The following is a 26482-nucleotide window of genomic DNA, read 5'->3' as shown; positions in this document are numbered from 1 at the left end:
TGTTATTTATATCTCATTAAACTGATTATCTCCAGTGGGAGTCTAGTTTGTATAGTAAAGATTTAAATATATCAAAGATTATGAAAGGATTAGTTAAAGTACACTTCCGAAATCATGCTATATTTGCCTAATTTCAGTATTCAGCTCATCAGGATTATATTCATGTGTATTTATGTTAATTTTTATTAACTTTTCCTCAACCAGGGAACACAAATATATGCTGCAAAAAGAGGCTCCTTTGTTGACCTTGGAATTTTAGATGTCATGCAGATATTTGGTCGAGCTGGACGGCCTCAGTTTGACAAATTCGGAGAAGGCGTCATTATTACAACTCATGATAAACTCAGCCATTACCTCACTCTTCTTACTCAGCAGAATCCAATTGAAAGCCAGTTTCTTGAAAGCCTTGCGGACAACCTAAATGCAGAGGTAACCTTTGATTTATTTAGAGAAACTAGCAGACTTTAAAGGATTAATATTGTTTGAAACAAAAATGCAATATTGTCACACTTAAAATATCTTAACCAGGGTTTTTTATTACTGGTAGTCTGTAGGTGTGTATGTTTAAAAGGAGTGAACTATTACATGTGAAAATGTTGGCACCCTTTTACGAAAGGTAGTTGTTCTGGTTTTGTTAGTGAGGGGGGGCCTAAGGTGGTAGCTTCTGTAGGAAACTGCTAGAAGTCGCTCCCCTTTGTTCAGTGGACTCGGCCGGGCCTAGGGCGGACCCGCTGCTGGCCAAGGCCGAGCCAATTGGTAGCAGAATGTCCCGTGATAACGCCTCTGCGATAACGTATTTAAGTAGGGGAAAACAGGAAAAAGAGGAGGGAAGATGTGAGGCAGCTGAGCGGGGGGCAGAGAGGGGGAGGCGCGAGCCTCATGGGCCTTGCAGGCCTCACCCTCTGGCCTCCCGCCGGGCAGCCGACTGGGCCCAACTCGGCCCGGCCTGGCTGCAAGAAGTGGAGAGGAGATGAGAAGTGAATAAGATGTAAAAAGGATCCTGAGAGGCGTCTGCCAGCCTGTTGTGAGGAACGGCTGCAGACGCCAAGGTCAGTGAAGAAGGAGGGGGAGGAGTAATATGGCTCCTGGCCAAGATTCCTCTACAACTCGTGGTGAAGACCATGGTGGAGCGGGTTGTCCCCCTGCAGCCCATGGAGGTCCACGGAGGGGCAGAAATCCACCTGCAGCCCAAGGAGGACCCCACGCCAGAGCAGGTGGAGGCCTGAAGGAGGCTGTGGCCCGTGGAGGGCCCACTGGGACAGCTGTTCTAGAGGGACTGCACCCCGTGGAAGAGATGACCCACGCTGGAGCAGTTTCACGAAGGACTGTGGCCCGTGGGAGGGACCCCACGCTGGAGCAGAGGAGGAATGCGAGGAGTTCTTCCCCTGACGATGATACAGCGGCGTAAAACAACGCGTGATGAACTGACCGCGACCCCCATTCCCTTCCCCCCCACCCCGTGCCGCTCGGGAGGGAAAGGTAGTAGAGATAATGTTAAGCCCGGGAAGAGGGAGGGGTGGGGGAAGGTTATCTTGTTCCCTGTCTCATTCTCCTGCTAATTTTAGAAATAAATGAATAGTTTTCCCCAAGTCGAGTCTGTTTTGCCCGTGATGGTAACTTTAAGGATTTCTCCCCGTCCTTATCTCAAACCTTGAGCTGTTTTTTCTTATATCATCTCCTCCTATTCTCTCGGAGGGTGGGGGGAGCGAGAGACAGACTGCGTAGTCTGGTCCTGATCAGGGCTGAACTACGACAGTAGTCAATATTATAAGTAGTATGAAGGGTCAAAATACCATTAAGATAGAACTGTAGAAACACAGCATTTACCTTTTAATCAGAAGTGTTTTATTAGAATTTAGGAAGTGTTCTGCATAACTGCAAATTAAAATCCAAATAAAAAAATTAAAGTATGTCTGTCTATATATAAACAAACTTATTTCACATGGTTGACTGCAATATAGGAGGGATAATGTACTTGGCTTGAAATCTCTTTTTTCTCTTTAACAATGATAATCAGAAGTGGTTTGTTATAAACAGCAAGTTCCCAGTTTGCTTGGGTTTAAATCTTAAAATACATTTTCTTTGAAAATGCTGTGAAAGTACTGAACTCTGTCAATTCAAAAGCTATCTATGGTAATAACCAATTAAAAATACCTATATACACACACAGACCCTTTTACAAGGAAACCTCAGAAATTTAAACATGCCTAAATGAAGAAGAGAATATTGTTTTTGAGAGGCACTGGCCATTTTATTCAGTAAAAGTAAAGCACTTCAGCTAAACTGAAATGTCCAGTGACATCTTAAAACTGATTATCCCTTTGAAAGGTATGAAGTTTATTTGGTCTATTAGGAGTAGTCTTGTTTATTTTTCCTTGCTCTGTTTTATCTATAGAATTCTTACATGTTTCTGTTTAATTTTTACCTTGTTATCACTTGTTACAAGTGTGAGGGATGAAAATACTGACACGTGTCTGTGCTCACAGCTACTCCTCTTTACGTCAAGGTTCTTGAGTGGTCTGAGTACAAGGAGGGAAAGAAATTGAACTCCCTCAGACCATGAGACACAAATGTGCCATTTGCAATTTTCCCATCCCTCTTTCTTCCACAAAGGAGAGAGGAAGAATAAACAGAAGGCGTGCTTGCAGTGGACAGTGTAGAGCTCACAACCATTTCCTTTTGACAAAATTTTATGTTCCTGGAGATGGACACCTGTGAATGTTCTCTAAGCAGAACTGGACAGATGTTCAGCTCTTTGAAACAGGATAGTAGCAACTTACGTATTAGCAGTAATAATTTAAATCATAAAGTTGTTTGTGAAGGCCAGAACTACCTGTTGTTCAGCACCCCAAGAAGTTAGGAGAGATAGATTTGGTCCTGGTCTGCTGTGTACCTTTTCACTAGGAAAGAATCCAGCCAGATTTCACAGGAAAGCTTTGTTCTTTTTCTTGAGATACATGAATTAGACAAGGAAAAAATACTCTTTCCTTCACAACAAAGGATTTATTTTTCTAATTTTTAATTTTAATATTATAAATTTAGTCCTCTCATCTCACAGAAGGCCTTCAGGTCAGTGAAGAATTACAAAGACAGTGGAATAATAAGCACCTGTTGTGAACTGAGTCAGAGAAGATCTCTGTGATTGACGTACTGTGAAAAACTAATGGCATGGCTATATGCTACTATTTTTTCAGACTTGGTTTATATTGCTCCAAACTGTCTAGAAGGTGTATGGATGTGTTAGTGTGCCTACCTGAATTATACCAGGAGTTTCAAGCATTCCTTCCACAGAGCTCCAGCAGAAAAGCTAGCTTTTGTGGGGAAAATGTTTTACTAACATGTCCTAAAAAATCTTGTTGGTTAGCTTAGTTAAAGAAAGCTTCAAAGATGGCACATCAGCTCTCTATATCTAGCCAGAACTAGAAGTGATTAAGAAAAAGAAAAAAAAATATCATTTTGACCAGTGCCAGTACGAGAATTAACCGCCTTGCTTGTAAGTAAGGTTGCCTGAAATATAAGATCTGGAACAGTCTGTCTTGTAGCAGTAGTGGAGATAAAAGAAGTCTAATTTTTTTTCCATGGTGAAGATTTTGTAGTAAGTGACCGTATTTGTATGGAAGATGTGATTGCATATGAGGAAAAGATTTGACTTGATGAATCAGGAGTTCTAGTACTGTTTCCTTCCTCTCAGTTGAGAATGCTTTGTTAAGAAAGTATGAGATGTAAGCTATTCATTTCAATGTGTAATATTCTGCAGAGAGAAGTTTTAATGGGCAGCATGTTTTTCCTCTGATCTGAGCTGTAGTTCCAAAATGTACAAATTTTCCAGCAAGGCCGGAAAGCAGAGGTAATTGTTCTATGCAAGCTTAAAGGAAGAGATTTTTTTATTTGGGTTTTTTGGGCTTTTTTTTCTGAGAGGACAAATGAATTCACATTCATTGAACTTTTTATGTGGAGGGAAAAAAAAATCTAAAAGTAATTACATTAAAGTATTTGGTTATAGTTACACTTTAGAATTCTTCTCCCCTTCCTCCTTTTCCACTGTACAGGTTGAAAATTCTTAGTTTTAAGTCCTAGGTATTTATCTCACAGGAAATGTTTAGAATGGCTTAACAAAATATTTGTTAGGTAGCAAGTGTCTGCTTATATGTTTCTGTATGTTAATGTACTAGATAGTAAATTAATGTACCAAACTGCTGCGAGCATTGACTTTGGTGCAGTTAGCACCAAAAAAAAAAAAAAAATTGAAGGTGGAACAATTGTTAGAACACAAAACTATTCTAATTTCTCCCAGGTTTGTGACTTTAACAGCAGTTCTTAAAAGTAGTGGTATCTTCTCTTTTTTTTTTTTTTTCCTTGTCCTTGCATTTAATAGTAAGTGCTCTACTAGCTTAAAAGCTGTTAAAAAAAAAAAATCACTGAAGACTTGGAAAGGTAAATACCATTCTCTAGCACCAGCTGAGTATGTCCAAATGGACACTTAATGAAGAGGGAAAAAAAAGTTGTAAAAAGCAACACGTTTAAGGGCTCTGTGAGCTTAGAATAGTAATGTCTACAGTAATTATGAAACACTAAAAATTGTCCAAAATAAAAACAGTGAGTTGCAGCAATTTTAAATAAGACTGACAACAGTAAAACCAGTCTTACTCATGAAGCTTTATTAGATTTTTACCTAAGAAGAGAAGGATTTTTTTTTGTCCAGAGAAGTATGTATTTCTGCTAAGTAGTTTCTTTTCAAATGTGTACACGTTACTGAAATTCTTTCCAGAAGTAGAGGAAATGTCAGTAGAAATTTAATTATTTTTAACAGTAATTGAGTATCCAAGTGGTTATCTGAAAAATACTGCTAGTAGAAACTATAAAAATAATTTGGTTACATTGAAGGTGTAAAGTTAAGATGTTAATCCTCCTGCCTTGTTAAACCAGTAGAACTAAAGAAAAAAAAATGGAATAGAACAATAATTCTGTTTCATAGGAGATAGTCATCTAAACTTATCCAACCAAAGATATGTAGGAAGTATGTCGTGTACAGTATAATAAAAACTACTTCTAAGTGCAGCACTTCTGCCACAGGATTTGGGGAAAAGTGCAGAAAACTGAAAAACTAATTTAGACAGAACTGTTGCTTTTCAGATTTTATGTAATGGTAGTGTTATCTGGAAAGAACAGTGTATTCATGGCTTTAAATTACTGGATGTTTTGTGGATGCAGAACAGTACAGGAGCTGAAGATGCAGTCAGAATTTTGTTAATCACTGTGATAAATAGTTGTTAGTAGAAATAGCAATGGAAAATTCTGAAAAGCAATAGAGTAACAAGGGCATGTGTCCTGATTTTGGCCATGAAACCACCATTTTTTTGTCATCTGATACGTATGATGTTACTTTTCCTTCTGTCATGACATGCAGGAAAAATTAACACCTGCCACATTACGGAAAATTGATACTATAAGCAGTTACAAGGAGCTATTGTGTTAGGTCTTTTTAGAAACTAATTTAATTATTTCTTTATAATTGGAGTCAGTCTAAACTTATATATGTGCTGATTTCGTCTGAGTTGGTGGAATCCTCTGAGAACAATAGAGGTGTCTTAGTAATAGTTGCGTTTATCCATAGGCTGCAGCATTCTGAAAAAAAAAATACATTTTAAAACATATGCTATAGTATTGATCAGTAGATAGTCTTAGGAAGCACATTCAATTTTTGTCATCTTTTATACATACAATCCCTTTGGCAGTAACAATAACACTGCATGGAGACAAAATATATGTTTATTGACTGATTTGTTACAGAAATCTAGACAGTAGGCTGATGACTGCTGTCATCTTTGCCATAAGAGAGCCTGTCGTGAGCACCAGGAAATCTGCACTGTTATATAATAAAATGACATATTTTAGGAGCAGAGTCTGCTTTTATTACAAGTCATTCAGGAAATCCAAATGCTCATGCTGTACTTATAAAGAGAAACCAATTAAGGGCCAGAAGCACTGCTGAATTGTTTAAATTCTTAGTTTATTATAGACAGATCAGTAGCTGAAAGAAGAACTAGTAAAATGAAGGCAGCAGTTGGAAATACGGGAAGATTCCATGTTTCCACAAGAATATGAAGTTGCTTTTATCTAAACCAGGTGTCTTGGCAGAAATAAGTAGGGGGTAAGAATGAGGCAATGATTCAGACATTTGGGGTAATACAATATGTAATCCTAATCACTAAGTGGAATCCAGAGCCTTGAATTTTGTACCGAGGCTTTGTGGTGCAGGAGAGAAAATTTGCACAATCATGCCAAAAAAAATTAGAGTATTTCTAATTCCCATTTCAAAATAATTTTCTAGAAGCAGAAGAATTTCAGAGAGGATGGGCAAAGGAATAGATCAGCTTCTATGAAAGGAACACACTAGTTTACCTGCATGCTTCAGGCAAGAACAAAGGCAAATGGGAGATTATATGACAGAGATTGCATCTCTCCTGGACAAGAACCAGAAAGTATTAGGTGAGATGAGTCAGTGGCAGGTTCAGAAAATACAAAAGGATGCCAGCTGGGTGGTTAGACTACAGAACTCTTTGCTGCAGGGAGTTGTAGCTAAAAGGCAGAGGAGTTCAAAAACTATACAGAAATGGAATAAAAATCAGTTGAAAGATAATAAATGCAAAGGCAATACCTTTAGATAGACATTTTGAGATGCAGTAGTTTAAGAATTTGAGATAAATTTATATGGTGCTGGCTTCTCATTGCCACCTTCTACCCTTCAGCATTTGCTGTTATCTACCCTCAGAGACAGCACACTGGCCTACATGCATTTGTTCTTAGGAAGGCTGCAGAGTAAGAAAAGCTGAAATACACCTAGCTTCATCGAGTTGACACCAAAATTAAGACATTTCAGCACCTCAATCCATTGAGAATTATCTTCTGCAGATTAGTTTTGAGCTTTGCTTCGATTTGGGTTTGTTTTTTTTTTTCTTCTAAAAAATGAACAGAAGAAGAGTTAATGGTCAGTGATGATCCACATAGGCAAGGAGATGCCCTTTTTCTTTTCTGCTGAGGTTGTGCCAAATGGAATGTAAAAAGGAATAAAATAAACGGCTCGTTAGGTGGCTTAGTCGAGGGAAGCAAGTCCTGGGTCAGTTGACCAGCTGGCAAACAGAAAATACCTACAGCTGTATTTTCTGGAAATACAGGAAGAAAGATAAGATGCAAGGGATGTGGTTTAATTAGACCATAAACTTTAACTTATCTGGGAACTATCATCAATAGCTCATACAATGCAGGTCACCATTTTTTCCCTAATTGTTTCCACCTGATAGAGCCCTCCCTGACATCGACAGCTGGACCCCAGCTTGTTGCTGGGATGACTCCTTTCCCCAGAGTGCTTAGAAACTGAGAGGATTTGCAGTGCTGGACAGTGGGTATACCTTCCCCAGGGGGGTTCACTTTCCTTGCATTTGCTTATGATTTTGTTGTGAAGCAAGGAATGTAAAAGGTGATGACTTGTTTAGTTTGGACAAACCTCTTATCTGTTTTTTTACCTTGAAAGAGTGGGCAACTATTGTGGTTCTTGGAAGAGATACAGAATTCCTTCAAAGCCCTTCTGAAAAAATCATTCAGGAGCTGAGTGACTGAACAGCTAATCTGGGTATGGGGCAAAGCACAGGCTGGGGGGAACTGAAGATTTCTCCCTGGCCATTCCAGGGCCCTGGGACCTGACCTGACCTGTGTGAGACCAGCAACCTCATCTGTTCTTCCCTCACGGTCTTCTGCTGTGTCCAGATGGTAGACAAGTTATTTGGAGTTAACAGATAATGATAACTCTGATGTAGTTCAGTTGTACTTATAAATAGTCCTTTGGTCACATGTGACTGGAGGAGATTCTGTCCCAGTTTACACAGTTCTAGTAGCATTAAGAAATTATTTCAAGAGCCATACAGGAATAAGACCATAATAATTTCAGATGCTGAAATGGTAATTCAAAATACACTGGTTTCCAAAGCAAACAGAAAATTGCTTATTAGGTTGCTAGAAAGATTCCTTGCTCTCTTACCTTACCAAATATTTCATTCATATGTAGAAATTTTTCATCCATGTAATTTGACTCAGTTATACAAATATAGCCATTAAACATTGTTATGTAAAAATACAGTATGTTATATAATATATACAGTATATATTATCAGTAATATTTTTATGCTTTTTTCTAATCTGTATATAAATATCAGAAAGAAAAACTTAATTTTTCAAAAAATACCCTCAAAAAGCTGTACTACTTATTTTTATTTACACTTTTTTGAAAATCAAAAACACGTCCTCTGAAATACTCTTCAATTTAATGAAGTCTGTGGGATAGCATTTGTAAAAAAAATGATTTAATGAAAATGCAGACCACTAAGTACATCATTTGGCGATGGTGACAGCACCCATTGAACAATTAGTTGAAAATTTTTTATGCTGATTATTTTTTCATTTAAAATGTCACAGTGGTATGGATTAATATAGTACTCAAGTTTACGTTTTGTGAGTGCAACACAATTATTTGTATTTGAACAGGTTATTTTAAAAAGCATTTTATGATGACTGGTGCAATCAGACAATACAATGTCAACATAGTAAATATTTCTACTCATTGATTATTCCATCTGTAACTAAATACGTAATGGATGGTTAAGGAAACACTGGAAAATGTAGCACTTTTTTTCTGTTTCTTTTGTTTTAATAAAATATAATCTTGCCTATTTATTGATTTCATGAATGCCACATATCCTAGGTCTTAACAGAGGTCCTCTCCTAACCTTATAAATAATTTATTTCATAATTACTCTTAAGTTTTTATATTAATGAGATAACTGCCATTATTCATACTGTTTTAATAAAGGGATACATTTTCAAACAATCCACAAGAACTTTACTGAACACTAGATGGCAGCAAATATTTAGAAGTTGCCCTTTTTTGTCTCTGCATATTATTCACTGAATATTCATTAAAGTTGGAGGAGAAAGGAAAGCACAGTATTAGATTTCAGGATGATATCTGAAACTCAACTGTATTTTGTAAGCACTTTTTTCTCTCAGTTTTACTTTTAACTTATGAACATAACTAATTTGTAAGTAATACAATCAGATATTTGAGTAAACGAGGGCAAAAAATGTTGAGGGTTTTTTTTTTCCTTTAATTGTCAGACTTCAGTTTCCTCAAGAATTTTATGTTATCATGATTGTGAAAGTGGTTGTTTGGGGAAAAAATGTTACTATTGAACTATATTGTTATGCTATTTCAATTTGTGTACTGAAAGATATTTGAATCGTGGAAAGAAACCGAATGCTGAAATTAAACTGGGTAGCAATTTGAGTAATAATGACCTGTGAGTAGTATTAGATGTTTTCCCTGTAGTAGTCTATGAAGAACTGAGTGTTTGTGTAGCTACTTCCGTGCATTATGTAGCTATATACTTTGAAAAACAACACAATGGAGCTTCCTCTGATCTCCTTATGCTGTTGAAAAACAAATATCAGTTGAAAAACATGTGAGACAAAGCTTGGTGTTACTCCATGCTATTAGTCGTCAATATCAACAAGGTCTTGCTTGATTTAAGTTATTTTAACTCAAGGCAGATTTGGCTTGCATTATTTTTACTAGATATTTATGTTATTTCAAAAATAATATCTAATAATATCTATATGATTATTAAGGTCTAGATGCTTAGATCTGAACATGCATATGAAATCACTTACAGTTGTATAGGGTTTTTTAATTTTTGCCAAGTCATGTAGAACGTTTATATGAAAGCCAAACACCAGTAAAACAAAAATAACGTTAAAAACATAGTAATGGATCACAAACAGTCAGTAAGAGGAACTTTTGCTTGTTTTGAGCAACCAGCAACAACTAAAAAATGTTTGTTAATGGGACATGCAGGAAATATTAAATTCTCCTGGTAAAATCAGGTTAACTGGACTTAACTGGCAAAATGCTTCTCATGAATGTAACCAATACAAAATAGAGCTGAAGTTAGCATGTAAAGATATGTGTGGTAAATCATTTGGTGGTAAAACTATTGAATTAGCAAATAAAGTCACTTGGGAAAAAAAAACTGGTTTGATATACCTGATTTAGCCTTGGAAGATAAATAAATATTTGTATGCGTATTACTTGTTCAATTTTGTTATGTTCTGATATAACGAAAATGTAGCAGGTACCTGTATGTTTGACTTGCCAGATACAAAAAGAGGAAACTATTTGTAAAAACTATGTATAAACAGATTGCTAAGTATGAGAACATGATGAAGAAATTCCTAAAGATTATTGGTTCGTTGATTTAGGACATAAACCAGAAAGTGCTTTTACATGGGCATGAAAAAAATAGTCTTTTAAATGCAGATTTTTTTTTAAAGGTAATCTTTTCTAAAGTACCCTGAGCATATTCACTAAAGAATTATGTTGTTTTGTTTGCTTGCTCAGTATCATCTTTTAATTGTAAAAATCTTAAGTGGCATAGGAAAGATCATGTGGGTCACAGTATCTATAATACTATGTCACCAAGCATACCATTTTATGAGGTGTTTGTAAGATGAAAATATGTAAATGGTTCAAGTTATTGTCTTATTTTGAAATAATTTAAGTTGGAAGCATACTGACACTTTCCTTAGTCTAGTACTAATGTTCTGAATTCCGTATGTTTTCAGCCAAATACTTATGTTCAGCTGTAACATATACATTTAATTTTATCTCTTTTCCTATTTCCAGATTGCTCTTGGAACAGTAACTAATGTGGAAGAAGCGGTAAAGTGGATAAGTTACACTTATCTTTATGTACGGATGAGAGCAAATCCATTAGTATATGGCATCAGTCACAAAGCTTATCAGGTATAAAATGCATTTTTAAAAAATCTGTAACCTGTTCTGGGTTTCTAATCCTTCCCTGATGTGAAGATAAATATTTACTATTTCTACTTAACCTGACATCAGCAATTCTTTTAAAGTGCTTAGAAAAAGGAAGATATTTTCTGTAGCAGAGTATTTTTAACACTAAATTAAGAGGCCCCTTCTGTTCACATAAAAATACATTTTAACTGGCCAGGTTATGCTCCAAAGGACAACATTCATTTTTATCAGACGGTTGCTGTAACTTAGCCTATTGTCAGTGTTTCAGTTTTGTAGGCTAGATAAAAATGATAAAATAAAGCATTCTTGAGTTGCTCGCTTTCCCCCCTGCCCCCCTGCTTTCATTTTAAAAGATTTCATCTCATGACATCTTATAAATTAGAAAATGACATTTTCATTTTTTTTGTTTTTCTTTCTCATGATTTAATAATTATAAAATTTTTTTATTAATTTATTTTGAATTGTTAGTATTTATTTAGAAGTATTCAATGAGGTGATATAAAACAGAGCACAGTTACAAAATATTTTTCTCAAGTTTTTGCATTATCTGTAATTTTTAGAAAGTTGCAGATTACCTAAATACAGTTATTTTTTTCTATACAGCTGTTTATAAGCATTTAATGTTAACATAGTGTGGACACGGGTAATTGAGCCTAATGCAGGTGAAGCTCTCGCAAGTGCGTGGTAACTGCAGTTTATTTTGCGTGTCCTGAATCTATTTTGTGACTTCATAATTTGTCATGATAGTGTGAGCAGCAGTTGTTTCAGTCATTGTAACATGTAGAGATATATGTCAGGAGATATTTTCTGATAGCTTTTGTGTCTGATAGTGCAAGCTGCAGTAGAAGTAGGTAGGCTATTGTTTAAGGAAGCTTCTGCAGACACCTTTAGACCTCTGGTCATCTCAAATCTGTTTTCTATAAAAAGCCTTACAGTATGCTACCATGTGTTAATATAGCACTATATAACACAAATCACAAAGTAATAGATAGAGGAAAAACAAAAATTGCTTTGCTAGTGAGAAGAATGTTATTGTCCCATTCCTATAAATTCCTTTTTCTATTTAATAATGTATTTTTGACCAATGTTATTAACAAATTCCTGATTAAAATAAATGCAACCAAGGTGGTAATAACTGGTGAAAAAAAAGTAATAAAATACTAACATAAATATTTTTTATAAATTTAAAAAATCATGAACGAGAGTTGCTCCCCCTCTCCTTGCTTTTCTGTTTTTATCCAGCTGCTGAGAAAGGAGATTGCCAGCACTTGTCTTTTCCTGCCACTAACCTCCTTTCTACCCCTTCTGATTTGATGTGCTAATAATAGGGATTCCTATTTTTGTGTTAAGGCAGTAACAAATTATATCAATTTGAAGTGTTATCCATTCATGTAGGAGCAAAACCAATGCCAATACTCTTATTTTCTAGATAAACCAGTTTTAAACTTCAAAGCTAATGTTGTAGACTGTATATAGATGGTATAGTGCCAGCCACAGGCATAACCATAGATTTGCTCACTTAGGCTGTTCTATTCCTTCTGTTCTGATTATAGATATCCAATTTTCATAATTGGTATCTTATTGTTTCTTAGTAATGTTGCAGCGTGCCAATTTCTATCTCTGTTTTGGCTGACAGTCAATGCTACCCATTCAGAGTCCATATAGCTGCATAACCATCGTGGGTCACTCGTCAGTCGGGCTGAGAAGATGCAAACTCATTCTCCTTTCCCTTTCCGCAGGCGCTCACGCTATCCAGTAGTTAATTTAGGGGACAAAAGGTCCAGCCTATCCACAGAGTTTGTTGTACTAAACAGGGAGACCAGGGCAAGCATGCACCTGCCATGCACCAGCACCTTCTGCACCCCACATGTTGCTGCACGATATTGCTCTTCCCCACCTACCCCCTTTCTGGGCTGTGCCCAGGAGTAGGCTACTTCAGGCCCACTCCTTTGATTTGTGGCTTTTCAGGTTGTTTGCCAGAAGTGACAATAATGCCTTTTACTGAGTTAGGAAAATGGCCAAAATTTATGATGAGCAGGAAGAAGAAACAAAGAGTGGAAGTAAAAAGTGGAGCAAATGTATTGTATAAGTGAAGCCTGTGGTATGAATTACAGGCATTTTCTCATCCTTTTAGAGTTTCAAAGGAAAACGGACTGTGTTTTTTTTAAGGTAACCCCTTTGTCTGTTTTCTCTGCTTTTTGGTTCCACTCTTTGGTGTTCTCACAGTTAAATCAAGCTTTTTATTTTATCCCCATATGCTGTATGTTTGTGTTTAGAACATCTGTAAAAGTTAGTAGAGCTTATCCTTAACACGTCTCTCAGTTAGCTAGAGAAAACACTGTGAATAATAATGCACTTTATCATGCATTCTTAAATTTCCATATGTATACTGCAGACCCGCTCAGTTTCTTGCTGTGGACATGCTAAGGCTCATTTAAGAGTATGGCTTAAAGCTGTTCTAGGTTGGATTTTTTACTCTGTGGGATTTCTAATTATGCAAGTTCAACAAGAAGGGTGCTAACCATGGATTCTCTGGACTGGAATGTTGTTTCACAGCCTTTTCAAGTTGGTGACCTTTCATTTAAAGTTAAAACCTTTGTATTTGTAAAAAATGTTATTCTACTGTTCAATTTCAGCTTTTTTATATTGATTGGCAGGTAATTTGGACTGCCAAAGGGAAGTATTTTGATATTTTTAAATTTTTTTTCCCCTTTCTTTAGTTTTAAGAAATGTTAAACATCTGGCATCCTGATCACTTTTTTTTTTTTGACCACCTCTGCTCTGAAATCTGACCTTAATGCATGACTTACTATTGAGAAAAGCACTCTAGACCTTTGCCATCTTAGCTTTTGACTTGAAACTAAGGCAAGCCATAACTAAGGAGAAACAGCTTCAGAGTAACTGGCAGAGACAGGGAATATTAGGAATTAGTCTTGCAGCTGCTTTGTGGAGATGGCAGTGTTCGTCTGCAGCTTCACTGAACATGAGATGAAGCACTTCGGCACAAAGATGAAACTGAATCCTGGCCCAGGGAAAACCAGAGCAAACCAAGGCATAGCAATTCTTAAAGCCTGCTCCTTTTTGCAGTCTTGGTCATATATCTCTGGTGCAGATTTACCAAGAGGGCTGGTATGACCTACATTGTAGGAAATCTGAACTATACAAGTGCTGAAATAAGAATACTGCCTGTGGACTAGAACAGAGTTTCAGTCTTTTCAAATTAGGTGACAAATCATTGCTCATGCAATTAGAGCCATATCTCACGTGCACTTATACCAGAGGGTTACATGACTATAAATCCCTTTTCACACATCCCTGTCAGTCTGGGTATCCCGGGTACATGATGTGGAAACACACAATTTTCAGCAGTCCCATTCAGATGGGATTTTTGCCCAGCCGTGTACGTTCTAATGAGATAATGTACATTATTATTTGGACAAAATGTCCAAATTCCTGGACTTTTATATTAATAGAAGTGGTGTTGGGCACAGTTCCTTGTGTGCTTTTAACATGAGTGTTTATATGGTACCTCTATAATGCAATAATTAGAATATCCCAGCTGATAAAACCAAAGCTTTTGGGGACGTTACAAGTTTTTTTGCTAGTAAACATTTCAACCATCCAATTTGAAGTTTATTCTATTTGGGTACAGTTAAAGCCATCCTTATGTCAAATACCCAGGCAAGGTATCATCTTCAGTCGTTTTCATAACTAGAAGATACCATGAGATGGCATATTTTTCTGAAGTGATACAGTAATAACAATTTCATGAGGACTAAGTTACCATAAAAACTTAAGGGTAAATTTATTTTGTAATCATGCTGCTGTTTCATAAGTAATATTAGTCTACATTGTATTGATAGTTTCGAAGCATTGTAGATTAAACACTATCCTGATTATTCTGTGCTGTACAGACAGTTTTTGGTCAATAACATCAATGTAACTGTTACTAGTGAGATCTTGGGAAAATTTTCACTTAATAACTGTACCTTCCTTTTATTTGATTTCTGGCTTTATGTGACTGGCTTATCTTAATAAAATTATTTATTTAACATTTTTTCTTTTATACAAATAAATGTGTATGTTTCGTGTCTAGATGGATCCAGGTCTAGAAAAGCACAGAGAACAACTGGTAATTGAAGTCGGCAGAAAACTGGACAAAGCCCGCATGATTCGCTTTGAAGAACGAACTGGCTTTTTTTCTTCAACAGATCTAGGCAGAACTGCCAGCCACTACTATATTAAGTACAATACTATAGAGGTAAAATATGATGTTCTATTTCTGGGGTTTTTCCTTCTTTTTGAACCTATACCTAAAATAGTTGTAAGATATTACAGAATATATAACTGATCTGTTCAGTATATTTTCAAATCATATTTACCAAAATGGGGAGAGAGGAAATAGAGAGGAAAAAGAAAGAAACTAGTGAATTAGAGGAATTCTAAGAAACATTTTTATATCGACAGTGTGTGCAACCATTGGTACATGATAGCACATTGAAGTAAAGAGTCTGCTATCAGAAAGGTTTTTCTACGAGTGCCAACCTTAAACAATTTTTGGCACTGTCATGAGATTGTGTTGTAAATGTTTAAGGAAGATGCGTTTGTACAAAACTTTGTAGCATTGGAAACTTGATTTGATGTACACGTTCGTCTTAAAACCTTTCTTTTGTAGAAAATAATTCTTTTTCTTCAATAAAAACCAAAGATATGGCATTAATAGTTTTTAACTTTTTACTGTCACTATATACAATTGGTCTCACGTAGCTGTTCATTCAAATATGTCCTAGACTTTTTTTTTAAACAGCCGTAAATTGCATGTCTCTCGATTTTGGGGTACCCAAGTTTCAAAGGACTGTTCTTCTGAAAGTGCTGAGAAGTCATTCTGGAAATCATTCCTGTTTAAATTGCATCACTCTGGTCTTCCAATAACTAACATTTTAACCTTATATGCTTTTAAAAATCTTGTTTAATGTTTTTTTTTTTTTTGTGCTATATGTGTATTTTTATTTTCAGTGTTAAATCAATGTATTTTATTTTTAAATAGACATTCAATGAATTGTTTGATGCTCATAAAACAGAAGGCGATATTCTTGCTATAGTATCAAAAGCTGAAGAATTCGAACAGATAAAGGTAAAGTTGTATCCTTTCATACCGAGAATATCTCTTAGAACTAAACACTTCTCTAGTACTCACTCCATAAATAGTAAGTGTCTACAGACCTAAGTTTTGTAAACATTAAGCACCACTATAAAATTTTTTCTAAGTAGGCATAATTGCCAAGAACTGTATATCATCTCACTCAAATTTATATGTGGTTCAGCTTGAACTATAGCATACATTTAATAAATAGTTATGAATCTTTAAGGATTCCTTTTAAATGCTTTTAAGAACTTTTGAGCTCCTCAATTATTAACAGGTGAAGATGAGTGTCCATTGGAATGGTGCATCAAGGGATGAGATAGTTTTTCTGTTTGAAGTTTAAACCATTATTAGATGTCTCACTAAACAATTTGCTTTGCCAGAAATGAGACAGGACTCACTGAGGTGATATACTTAATGCAGGGAACAATATTAGATTAGCAGAATGATAAATTCTGATAAATTATTTTCAAATTTGAACTCTAGAAAGTTGTTGTAGCGGATTTTGTTGCGCAGGCTAGAAGATTACTGTACTGTCATACTAAGTTCAATTCCAACCTTCCTTTTTGCTTCCTGTGTGGGTAGGACACAAGGCAATACATTGCAAGCCAGCATGAGCTTGTTTGCCTATGCTTCCATCTCATAGAGGTGTGAGCCAGACTCCACAGGGTTTGTTAGCTTGGGCTCATTGCCATTTTACCACAATTACACAACTTTCAGATCAGAGTTGGCTCTTGTTCACCTGGCTCTGCAAACTGGCACTGTGAATCCCTCACCATCTACATCTTTACATATTTGCACACATTGTCTGAGTACTACCATCTCTTTATCTAATGGAGAAAGGCTATTTTGCTGTAATCTCTTCTATTAGAAGGTAATAAGCATTGAGGTTTTGCAGTGATACATGCAATGTTTTCCAAGCTAGAAGAGGTTTTTTATGATAGTGATATTGCTTTGCTAAGTCTAAATTTAACATAATTGAATATTTAAAAGGAAAGCATATGGAAAATATGATGTGATAGGTTTCTGTATTTGTAATAAAGTTAGTAGTGATGTTTCTTGACTAAAGCATAGTTTTTCTAGTTTGCTTTCTCAGATTTGTATGGTATGGCATCAGTAGACCATCATTTCCAGATTTTTGTAATTCATTTGCTGTGCAGCTCTGCATGTTAAAACCAGTAACTGATTTTCACAAGAATAACTGAGGATTTACCCCTCTGTGTGATACAAATTGTAACTCTTGTTTACTATGAATCATGTCTCCATAATACCTCTAAAAATTCTGCATTTTATGTAGGTAAGTCACCAGTACCTTAAATACAGATCAAGATTTGACCTGTACTGTGCTATGGAAGAGCAGAAAAAATAGTCAAAATGTTATCATAAGCAGAGCATAACATTCCCCTGACACTGGAGTCATCTGTGATGGTTGTGTCCTTCGTCTTTTTCTTTCCTGTAGGACCAGTGGCTGGATAGTTGGGGATTTTAACCCAATTGTCTTAGGGTCTTTTGTACGTCAGGTAGTCAGGACCAAATGAAAATTACTTTCAGCTGGTTCCCTGCAGGGACCAAACATTTACCCTCTTTAAATAAGTTTTACACTAACAGACTATCAGTAAATCAAAGAATATGTAGATTTATGCTGGTTTTGCCATGTAAGGGTCATCAGTTAGAATGGAAAATGTTATGCATTATTCAAACCGTAGATATGAATATTTCTTTACTCACATTAAGACTTAATCTTATTAACAGTGAAAACTTTAATACATGAATCATAGTACTTCACAGTTTTGAGTTAAAAATGTATTATGCCACATACAAACTATGTAACTATAATGAGTACATTTAATGTTAATTCAAGATTGTCCTAATCCAGATGGACAGAGGTTTTACTCTGGTCAAATAAAAAATGAAATCTCATCAGATGAAGGATGGTAGGGTCAGAAGATTCAATTTTTGTGGCATATCAAATTTTTGTATGTCAATGGCAACCTTAATAGATGGTGATGAATAATAAAATGTAATTGTGTCACTATTAAGATAGCTTCAATTATGGTCTTATTAGCTATGTTGTGGAAAATGTGGGTTTGCTGCTTTTTTTTTTTTCCTTAAAACTAGAGACTTCATTTAGAAATAATGTAACTATGTTATAAGGAAATTTTTATTTCAGTGTAAAAATTTTTATCAAATTGCTCCAGCCTCTTCATAATGTATAATTGTGTTTTAGGTAAGAGAAGAAGAAATAGAAGAGCTGGATACCTTACTGAATGATTTCTGTGAACTTCCTGCTCCAGGTGGTGTGGAAAACAATTATGGAAAAATTAATATCCTCCTTCAAACATATATTAGCAGAGGGGAAATGGACAGCTTCTCCCTTATTTCAGATTCTGCATATGTTGCACAGGTAAAAATAGTAATTTTTACATAGCTGTTGCTATCTTCTGCTGTTTTCATTCTCCCAAATGTTTACAATTATATAAGTAGGCCTTGATCTGCAACTTTTGTGTAGATTTTTATGCAAATTGATTTGAAAATCAGAGCCTTGTGTGTGTGCACATGTGTGGGATAACATTTAAGTAGAAAAGATTTGCAAAAGTCTACCTTGGGAGACTATTGCATTTTTTGTTAATTATAAATGTCCTTTTTGTTCGTATTAGCCCTGTAGCGTTATTATATTTAGTAGTTCTAACTGTGATTGCACAGAAATGTTATTCTTAAATTACTGGGTTTTCTTCTAAACCTGAAAAACTATTGCAATCTGCTTTTATGTTTTGAGGACTTTTATACTTTGTTCTGCAAAAAAAAAAAAAAATGTGTTTTATTCACATACCTTGGTTTACACAAGAAAGACGTCAAATTACAATTTTATTGCTAGATGTAATCATGCAAATTTACATACCGGTCTATATATTTCTTTGTCTAATTGATTTGACACCTGAATTGTTGATAGTTATACAGCATGTTTAGTAATTAAACAGAATAATAAGAGAACTGCAAGTCTGTGACACAGAACTGCTTGCTCACACAACTAGAGCCCATCTTAGATAGAAAGGGGTGTTGCTTGAAAGTTTAGAATTCTGCATCCCAGAGAGCTCAAAGTGACAAAATGTTTGTAGATAATCCGAGGTGTGCAACAATAACAAATGTATAAAATAGATTATAAAGTTTTACCTTTTAGTTTGTCCTGTCTCTCTTTTTTTTTCTTCTTTCTTTTTCTTTTAATGATCAACAACATGTTGCATTGCATCATTTTTGTCTCATCCTTACAAAACATTTTTCAAAAGAGTTGACTGCAAAATTGCCTTTAGTTGGTGCTAAAGAGTTAAATATTCAAAAGTATACGTATTGTTCAGCAAGATTTTCATACTAACATTACCTTTTTCAGAAGTGTTTTCATTTCATAGCACATATGGGTATAAATGAGGAAATTCTGAAATCATTATGTATATCATAAAAATTGTGGTATTTGCACAGCAAGATCATTTTGAGTATGATACTTTTAATCTTTGCTTTCAAGACAATTGCATTTATTTGTCTGTCTCAATTATAGCATTTTGTGTGAGGCAAACACGGTCATCTTCTCAGATCTTCATAAATTGTACATGTGGAACCAGTGCTACAAATTGTGAATTTTTTTAATTGGATAGTGACTATTAAGAAAATAATTCATGCTTTCGATGTAAAAGAAATGTGCTTCTTCAGTAACATATGCTTCCTATCATGACCAAATAATTTTCTGGTTTTTATTCCTGTTGGCATTGCAGAGCCAGTAGAGAATGATTGTGTTCTATTCAATGAATCATGAACAGAATTGCTAATTCAGGCATAGTACTGGTAGGCCAAAAAAAAAAAAAAAAAAAAAAACCACCACCAAAAAAACTGCAACTTCATAATATAGCTTGATAAGTTTATGAAGGCAATATCATAACTTATGTTTTCAGGCTAGGACTGACCTCATTCAACTTTATGTCAATAATTTTCCAAGTCCAAAGCAGATTTATACAGTTGGATTATACAATAGGCTCAGAAGATACTAACATGTTAAAAGAAGTCACTACTGTTAAACTGCTGTGCAAATATTGTGAAATTCAATGTGAAATGGGATGCTATTACAGAAGCATGACTGAAGTGAGACATTAAAACTTGAATTTCCATATAAACTGAGTTTGCAGGTATATATTGTGAGAGGAGAAGGAGGAAGATATTAAGTAGGATAAGTGAATTTGTTTCAGAAGTGTTTGAGACGCAATAAATTTAGAACTCCCTAATGTTAGCATAACCATGGTCAAAATTCTATGGCAGACCGACTGCTACAACTTTGATTAGTTGGATATGGGTTTTTTTTGTAATTTCTGTAGCCAATCATAAGGTAGATCTACTGCTAGACAGTGATTGAAAAAAAAACAGTTTTTAAGAATGTTTGAAATAAGTTTGAAAAGAAAAATCTATTGTTATGGTTTGTCAAAGATGAGTGTATGGGATCCTTTTCATTTTGCAAAGAATACTTGAGAGAATTACAACATTATTGCTTTTTTTTTTTTTTTTTCACTCTCCAGAATGCAGCTCGTATTGTTCGAGCTCTTTTTGAGATTGCCCTTAGGAAACGTTGGCCTGCAATGACATATCGACTACTGAATCTGAGCAAAGTCATTGACAAGAGGCTGTGGGGCTGGGTTAGCCCTTTGAGACAGTTCTCAGTGTTACCACCATCAGTCCTGTCAAAGTTGGAAGAGAAGAATCTCACTATAGACAAGATGAAGGACATGAGAAAAGATGAAATAGGTGAGAAATCAGCAACGCTGATCTGCTTTAACTATTAGTAATCAATGACCAAGTTTGAACTAAATCTGAGCCATTCATTAATATACTCACTCTAGTCTGGAAGCCATGTATTGTACTGTTATTGACTGTCCACGGCTTGGACGGTAAGGCTAACCCATGTCCTGCCAACCCCAGAACACATGTGGAACGGAAGTGTATGTTGATATGTATTTACATATATGTGTATATATACATATTTATGATGACCTGTGCTTCCCTTGTTACTCACATTACATAATACACTACTATAAAAGACATCTGTTTATTTTTGCCAGTTGGCAAAATATAGCCTTTTTTTTTTCAATTGAAAAACTATTAATGTGAAAAAGAATAAAAGCAGATTATTATGTCCTGGTATACTATCAGTAAATGGCCTTCTTCTGAACCACTGCATTAATTTTCGTTGAACATGGAGAATTCATTGTCACTGGTGTCATTGCAGTAAAACCTTAATGGAATTTTTTAAAGGATTTGACACTTCAGTAATGAGAAAATCCACAAGCCTACTGATAGACTTAATGACAATTTCTAGTGTGTGTGTATAAACTGTTGTGCATAAACTGTCTACCAGCTGGTTGAAGTTGAAAAAAACATTTGCTTGTAATGTATTTCTTTTTCCTATCTTAGTGTATTTTTTCTTATTTAGGCTTTATTTGCACCTGTTATTGCCAAGTTGCTCAGAAACAAACTGCCATTTAAAAAAAAAAAATCTGATTTTACATTAAAAATACAATTCATAGTCATTGCTTTTTAGAAGTTATGACCTCTGACTTGATATTTCTCTCATTTGACAAGAGAAATACATTCCTAATTTAAAAAGCTTTGTTACATGCCTAATCTAGTCTGGGAAAAGTTGAATAAATATGTAAAAGTTTGCAGATTTAGAGGTTGTATTTTATTGAGTAAGTTCACCCAAAGTACTATAAGAAAATTTTTAAAGCTTACTTTAACTGTGCATTTTAAATGTATTAAAAATACAACATTTTATTTGAAGTGCGAGCATTATCATGCTTTTCTATTCAGAAGAGTTATAACACTTTTTTATTCAGAATTGTTAATTTGTTGTGTATTTGTGCGGTCTTTTTAATACTTAATATTCTTTTCCATTAATTGTATTAGTGCTTTTTTTCTTTACTTTTTTAATGCTTCTTTCTGCCCATACCTGCCCTCAGAGAAGCAAGAAAATTTGTATTAAAATACAAAACCAGTTTTACTTCCTTCAGCGTAGTGAAACTAGATGACAAGATGTTACTTATGAATGTATACGTATTAGATGGCTAGGTTTGGTTTTTATTAACTTACTTCGAAAGTAGATGCCAGTTGGGATTTGACTGACTTGATTTGATATGTAATGATATTTTATGTTCTTCAGCCTTATAAACATCAAAGCAAGTTGATTTGTGCATCTCTGTGAAGTACTGTTATTTGGCGTCCAGTCTAGCCTCTCTTTGTGACACCAAGGGTGTGAAGGAAGCACTTGCGCAGCAGCTGCCTTATTTTCATTTGAATTCAAAGCTATGTTGAAAAGAGAAATGGCAGAGCTTCCAGACTGCCTTGTTCTCTGACTTATAAGGACTAGTTTCAGTTGTAGCGTTTCTTCATTTTTAAATGTTATTGTGAACTTGGAAATAGAATAAAGAAGACAGGAGCTAGTTGGCTAACTCAGTCCCTGGCCTAGGGAAAGATAAAAGCATAAGATGGGTGCCAACTCTCCCAGTGAATGAAGAGTGTGTTGTGTGCACAGATGTTGGATTCCAGTGTACCACAAATTGGTCAACACCAATCTATGCACTATTGTAATGTAACCATGAAGTTTCCAGAACGCCAAGAAATCACAGGATAAATAGTCTTGCTTTTTCAGATACAGATGTCAATCATGGAATAAGCAAAATTTATTCTTCTTTTGTTAAACATACCTAGTTTCTCAAATAGTCAGCTTTTGTTCACACAGTTTTAATATTTCTTAAATGCCATTGATAGTTTCTCATAATGTGACTATTTAAGAAAAAAAGGAGGGAATGAGTTTTGTAATATTTTACTGAAGTTGAGAGAGGAGCCTTATTTTCCTCTAGCAGATAAGTGTACGAAACCTCAGTGCTGTTCTGTACAAACACAGAAATTCACCTCACACGTCATGATACAGAAAGTGATTTTTGGCTTGAAAAATTTTACTTGCCTACATAAAGTTATTGAGTCATGTCTTTGAATATTTGGCACTTACCTTTATTTAACACGATTTATGAAATTTTACTTCTAATTGCAAAAGCTAGTCACTGTTCAAGTATGCTGTAATAGTGTAATACGTATAAACATGTATCACCAAGTTGTACCCATATATTTGTTTTGGTTTTTAATAATCCATTTGGTGGAAGTGCACTTATTTTACCAACTGCAGATTAAACTGATTAAACATGTGTTAAAATTTTTGCATTAGGGATTTACTTCTTAAGAAAGATCACCATTCATTACCTCAGAGTATAGAGAAGCACCTATGTGAGGCAAAATCTGCTAGTTCATTAAATAAGAAAAATCAAAGAGGGAAAGTCAGGATCAATATTTTTAAAATTAGCAATTGCAAGATGTTATGCTTCTAAATTTAGTGCAATAGCAAGAACAAGTTTGTATCACCTTTTCACTCTGCAGACAATGCAAATAATAGAATTTTTTCTCTTTTTTCTTTTTTCTTTTTTTTTTTTTTCAAATGAGAAAGTGTGCACAGGAACCACATAACGATCTCAGAAAATATCAGTAGCCATTTGTAAAGTAGTTTTTAACAGTAACTACTTATGACCCTCACAATTAAATTTAAAATATGCTCCACATAATTGTATAAGCAATTTCAGTGAAAATGGGATAAATCGACCTTCTTGCCCTAAATAAGCTGGAAGTTGCAATAGTTTTCAGGAATAAAAAGAAATCACTGCTATATATGTTGGTTTGTATTTAAAATTAAGAGCAAGGGAACAGAGATTTCAGCTGTAAAATGCAAGTAGGAATTTTTTTTTAATTAATGTTATCACTTTCTTGCCTTAGTTACCATAACTATTATAGAAATAAAAAAAAAAAAAATTGCAACATTTAGTTTTTCCTTTGTCTCAGTTATGCACTGGTGTATTCTGCAAGATCAGAGCTGCTGTGAGATGTTTACTAGTTGTGTATATTTTTTTAAGCTATTAACTACCTTTATCCAGTTTTATGAAAAGCGTTCTGTCTGCTTTGAATCACTACACAGGAATTGTAGAAGTGCAAATGTGTGCCCTTCATTAAGTAAAAGGTCAGTATTCATGCTTTAAAAAAGAACTATATGACTTAGTAAGAGCCTGGTCAAAAAGTCAGTAAAGGAAAGGGAACTAGCTTGACATAATATGTTTGCAGTGTGAATTCTTAATAGTTATTTTAACCCCTTAGTTATAGCCAACGGAGTGGGTTAATACTGATTTTTCTAGGCTCTACACTGCTAATTCAAGTTAAGTATTACAAAATATTCAGACATGCTGGGTCAAGAGAGTCAGACATTTACGCACCGAAGAGCAAAACAAGCAAGCAATAATACTTCTCTCTAAAAGCCTGTTTGAAAGTCGGAGTTGTATTCTGTTTCCTGGAAATGCAAATTTGTTACACATAATGTTTTCTTGGCAGGTCATATGCTGCATCATGTGAAGATTGGGTTAAAGGTAAAACAGTGTGTCCATCAAATCCCCTCCATAATAATGGAAGCAACAATTCAGCCAATTACCCGCACGGTGCTCCGAGTTCGGCTGAACATCGCTCCTGACTTCACGTGGAATGATCAGGTAAAAAAAAAGGAGATGGGGGAAAGATGGGAAGCATTAATTTAGCTTCAGTAATGGAGATGATCACAGGGAGTCTGTAGGTGTTTGCATAAGAAAAAAAAATATTTGTTTTAGCTAAAAAGCAAATTTGATAGTAGGAATGGAATGACCTTTAAGACTTTTGTAGAGGGTGACACTGAAAGATCATCTTATTATTTCCTTTAATTGTTACAGGATTGCACTGTTTATAACATTGAAGCGAATGTTTATACTGAATATTAATAGTAGTTGCTCATAGATTTGTTATATACCCAAAAAGGAGAAGCAAGAAAAAGGGAGATACAGATGGCTCTCTGAACTATAAAAGAATGTCAAATGCAGAAAATAAAGCTTTGAAATACAGTTCACGTATGCCAAGTTCTGCTGCTCTTTATGGCTTTACAAATGTACGTTCACAACATCAGTGCCTTTTTTTCTGTTGGGACTTGTCTGAACAGAAAAACTGAGATATGTTTGGAGTTATATTCATCTATATTTTATGGTGCAAAGTTATATGAAAGGAGTTGTACTAGTTGCACATTTAGACATACCCACACCCTTTGATTCAGAATCTGTTCGTTAGAAATAGATTTAAGATAAATCTAAATGAAACACAAATGTCCACATGGGGGCATTGTATTGTTGCTGGTACTTCTGAAACTTTCTACAGAAACAAGGCAAAGATACCTCAATGGGCAAGCTTATTTTTCTTTTTTTTTTACACTTAGGAGATTTATACTTAAGATTAATTATTCTGAAAGGTGGATAGTGAGTTTCTGTTCTTTTATTTAAAATATTTTTTAAATCCCCTAGATTAAAAATTTACCTTAATTACAAGTAAATTAGAGTTTTATTCCACAAACATTTAGATTATTTTAGAATTTATTTTCTCTGCCTAAAGGCTTTTTCTTTCCTTTTGGATGTTTTGCCAAATTAGCTTATGAATGGGAGATTAATGATCAAAATATAGAAAGTTAGATTTTGTTTGCTACCTGACTTTATTGCAGAAATATTTGAACGGATTCCTAACATTAATTATAACATGAAGTATTTTTTGCTGCCTTATTTATGTACAGTACTTCAGAAGGCAAACAAGCATTACTTTTTAGGGTTGAAACAAGTTTTTATTATTCAATCTTTCATCCACTTTACCTGTAACCTATTAAAAACAAAAAGCTCCACGACTGTTCTTCATATTAAGAAGTACAAAGTAATTTTTCAATCAATTTTTAGATTTTTCTGCAAAATCCACAGTCTTCTTTATTTTTACAAATTGAAAGGGGGTCCATATAGAATTATATTATCTTATTTTGATTCTGAACTTTTAAAGTTATAGCAAAACTTCAGCAGTATTTTCTACTATAACCCCTTGACATCGTTTTCCTAATGGTTGCTTTGGAAACGTCATGATCATTTTATCAATTCAACTTATGGAGCTATTTTTATGTGAATATATATATTGGTATTCATCAAAATTTGGAAAACTTTTTTCTTTTTTTTTTAATTTTTGTAAGGTAGCTGTTGATTTTTATGTTTCTTTAGTAAATGAAACTTCTATCACATTAAATACACAGCAAAAAAAAAACTGTTAAATTTTAATAATCTCCAGAAATTAATAACTATCTTTTAAATTCAGCCATTGGCACTCCAAAACTCCTTGTCCATCATCACACAGTATTTTAGCAAGCTTTTCAGAAGAAGACTACAGAAACTTATAGGTATAGCTGTAACTGGTACAAAAACTAGCTGCCAGAAAATTACATGCAAAGAATCGGAGTAGTCGAATAAAATCAGAATATTAAAAATTTAAATACCGTACTTAACTGAAATACCTTG

General features: G+C 34.7%; 1 protein-coding gene across 2 annotated transcripts in view; it reads left to right on the top strand.

Annotated features, from left to right (window-relative positions):
• ASCC3 (activating signal cointegrator 1 complex subunit 3) overlaps positions 1–26482 on the top strand; it is a 276330-nt gene that overhangs the window by 172501 nt on the left and 77347 nt on the right. For both annotated transcript variants that reach the window (XM_086743241.1, XM_086743242.1), the window contains exons 16-22: positions 205–429; positions 10733–10852; positions 14967–15131; positions 15918–16004; positions 18241–18417; positions 20570–20795; positions 24474–24628. In XM_086743241.1, the coding sequence (XP_086599367.1) occupies positions 205–429; positions 10733–10852; positions 14967–15131; positions 15918–16004; positions 18241–18417; positions 20570–20795; positions 24474–24628 (1155 nt within the window). The remainder of the gene's footprint in view (positions 1–204; positions 430–10732; positions 10853–14966; positions 15132–15917; positions 16005–18240; positions 18418–20569; positions 20796–24473; positions 24629–26482) is intronic.

The sequence above is a fragment of the Chlamydotis macqueenii genome, chromosome 3, assembly GCF_036417535.1.
Source record: "Chlamydotis macqueenii isolate bChlMac1 chromosome 3, bChlMac1.mat, whole genome shotgun sequence".
In the NCBI taxonomy this organism is placed as follows: domain Eukaryota; kingdom Metazoa; phylum Chordata; class Aves; order Otidiformes; family Otididae; genus Chlamydotis; species Chlamydotis macqueenii.
This window is presented reverse-complemented; position numbering and strand designations above follow the sequence as displayed.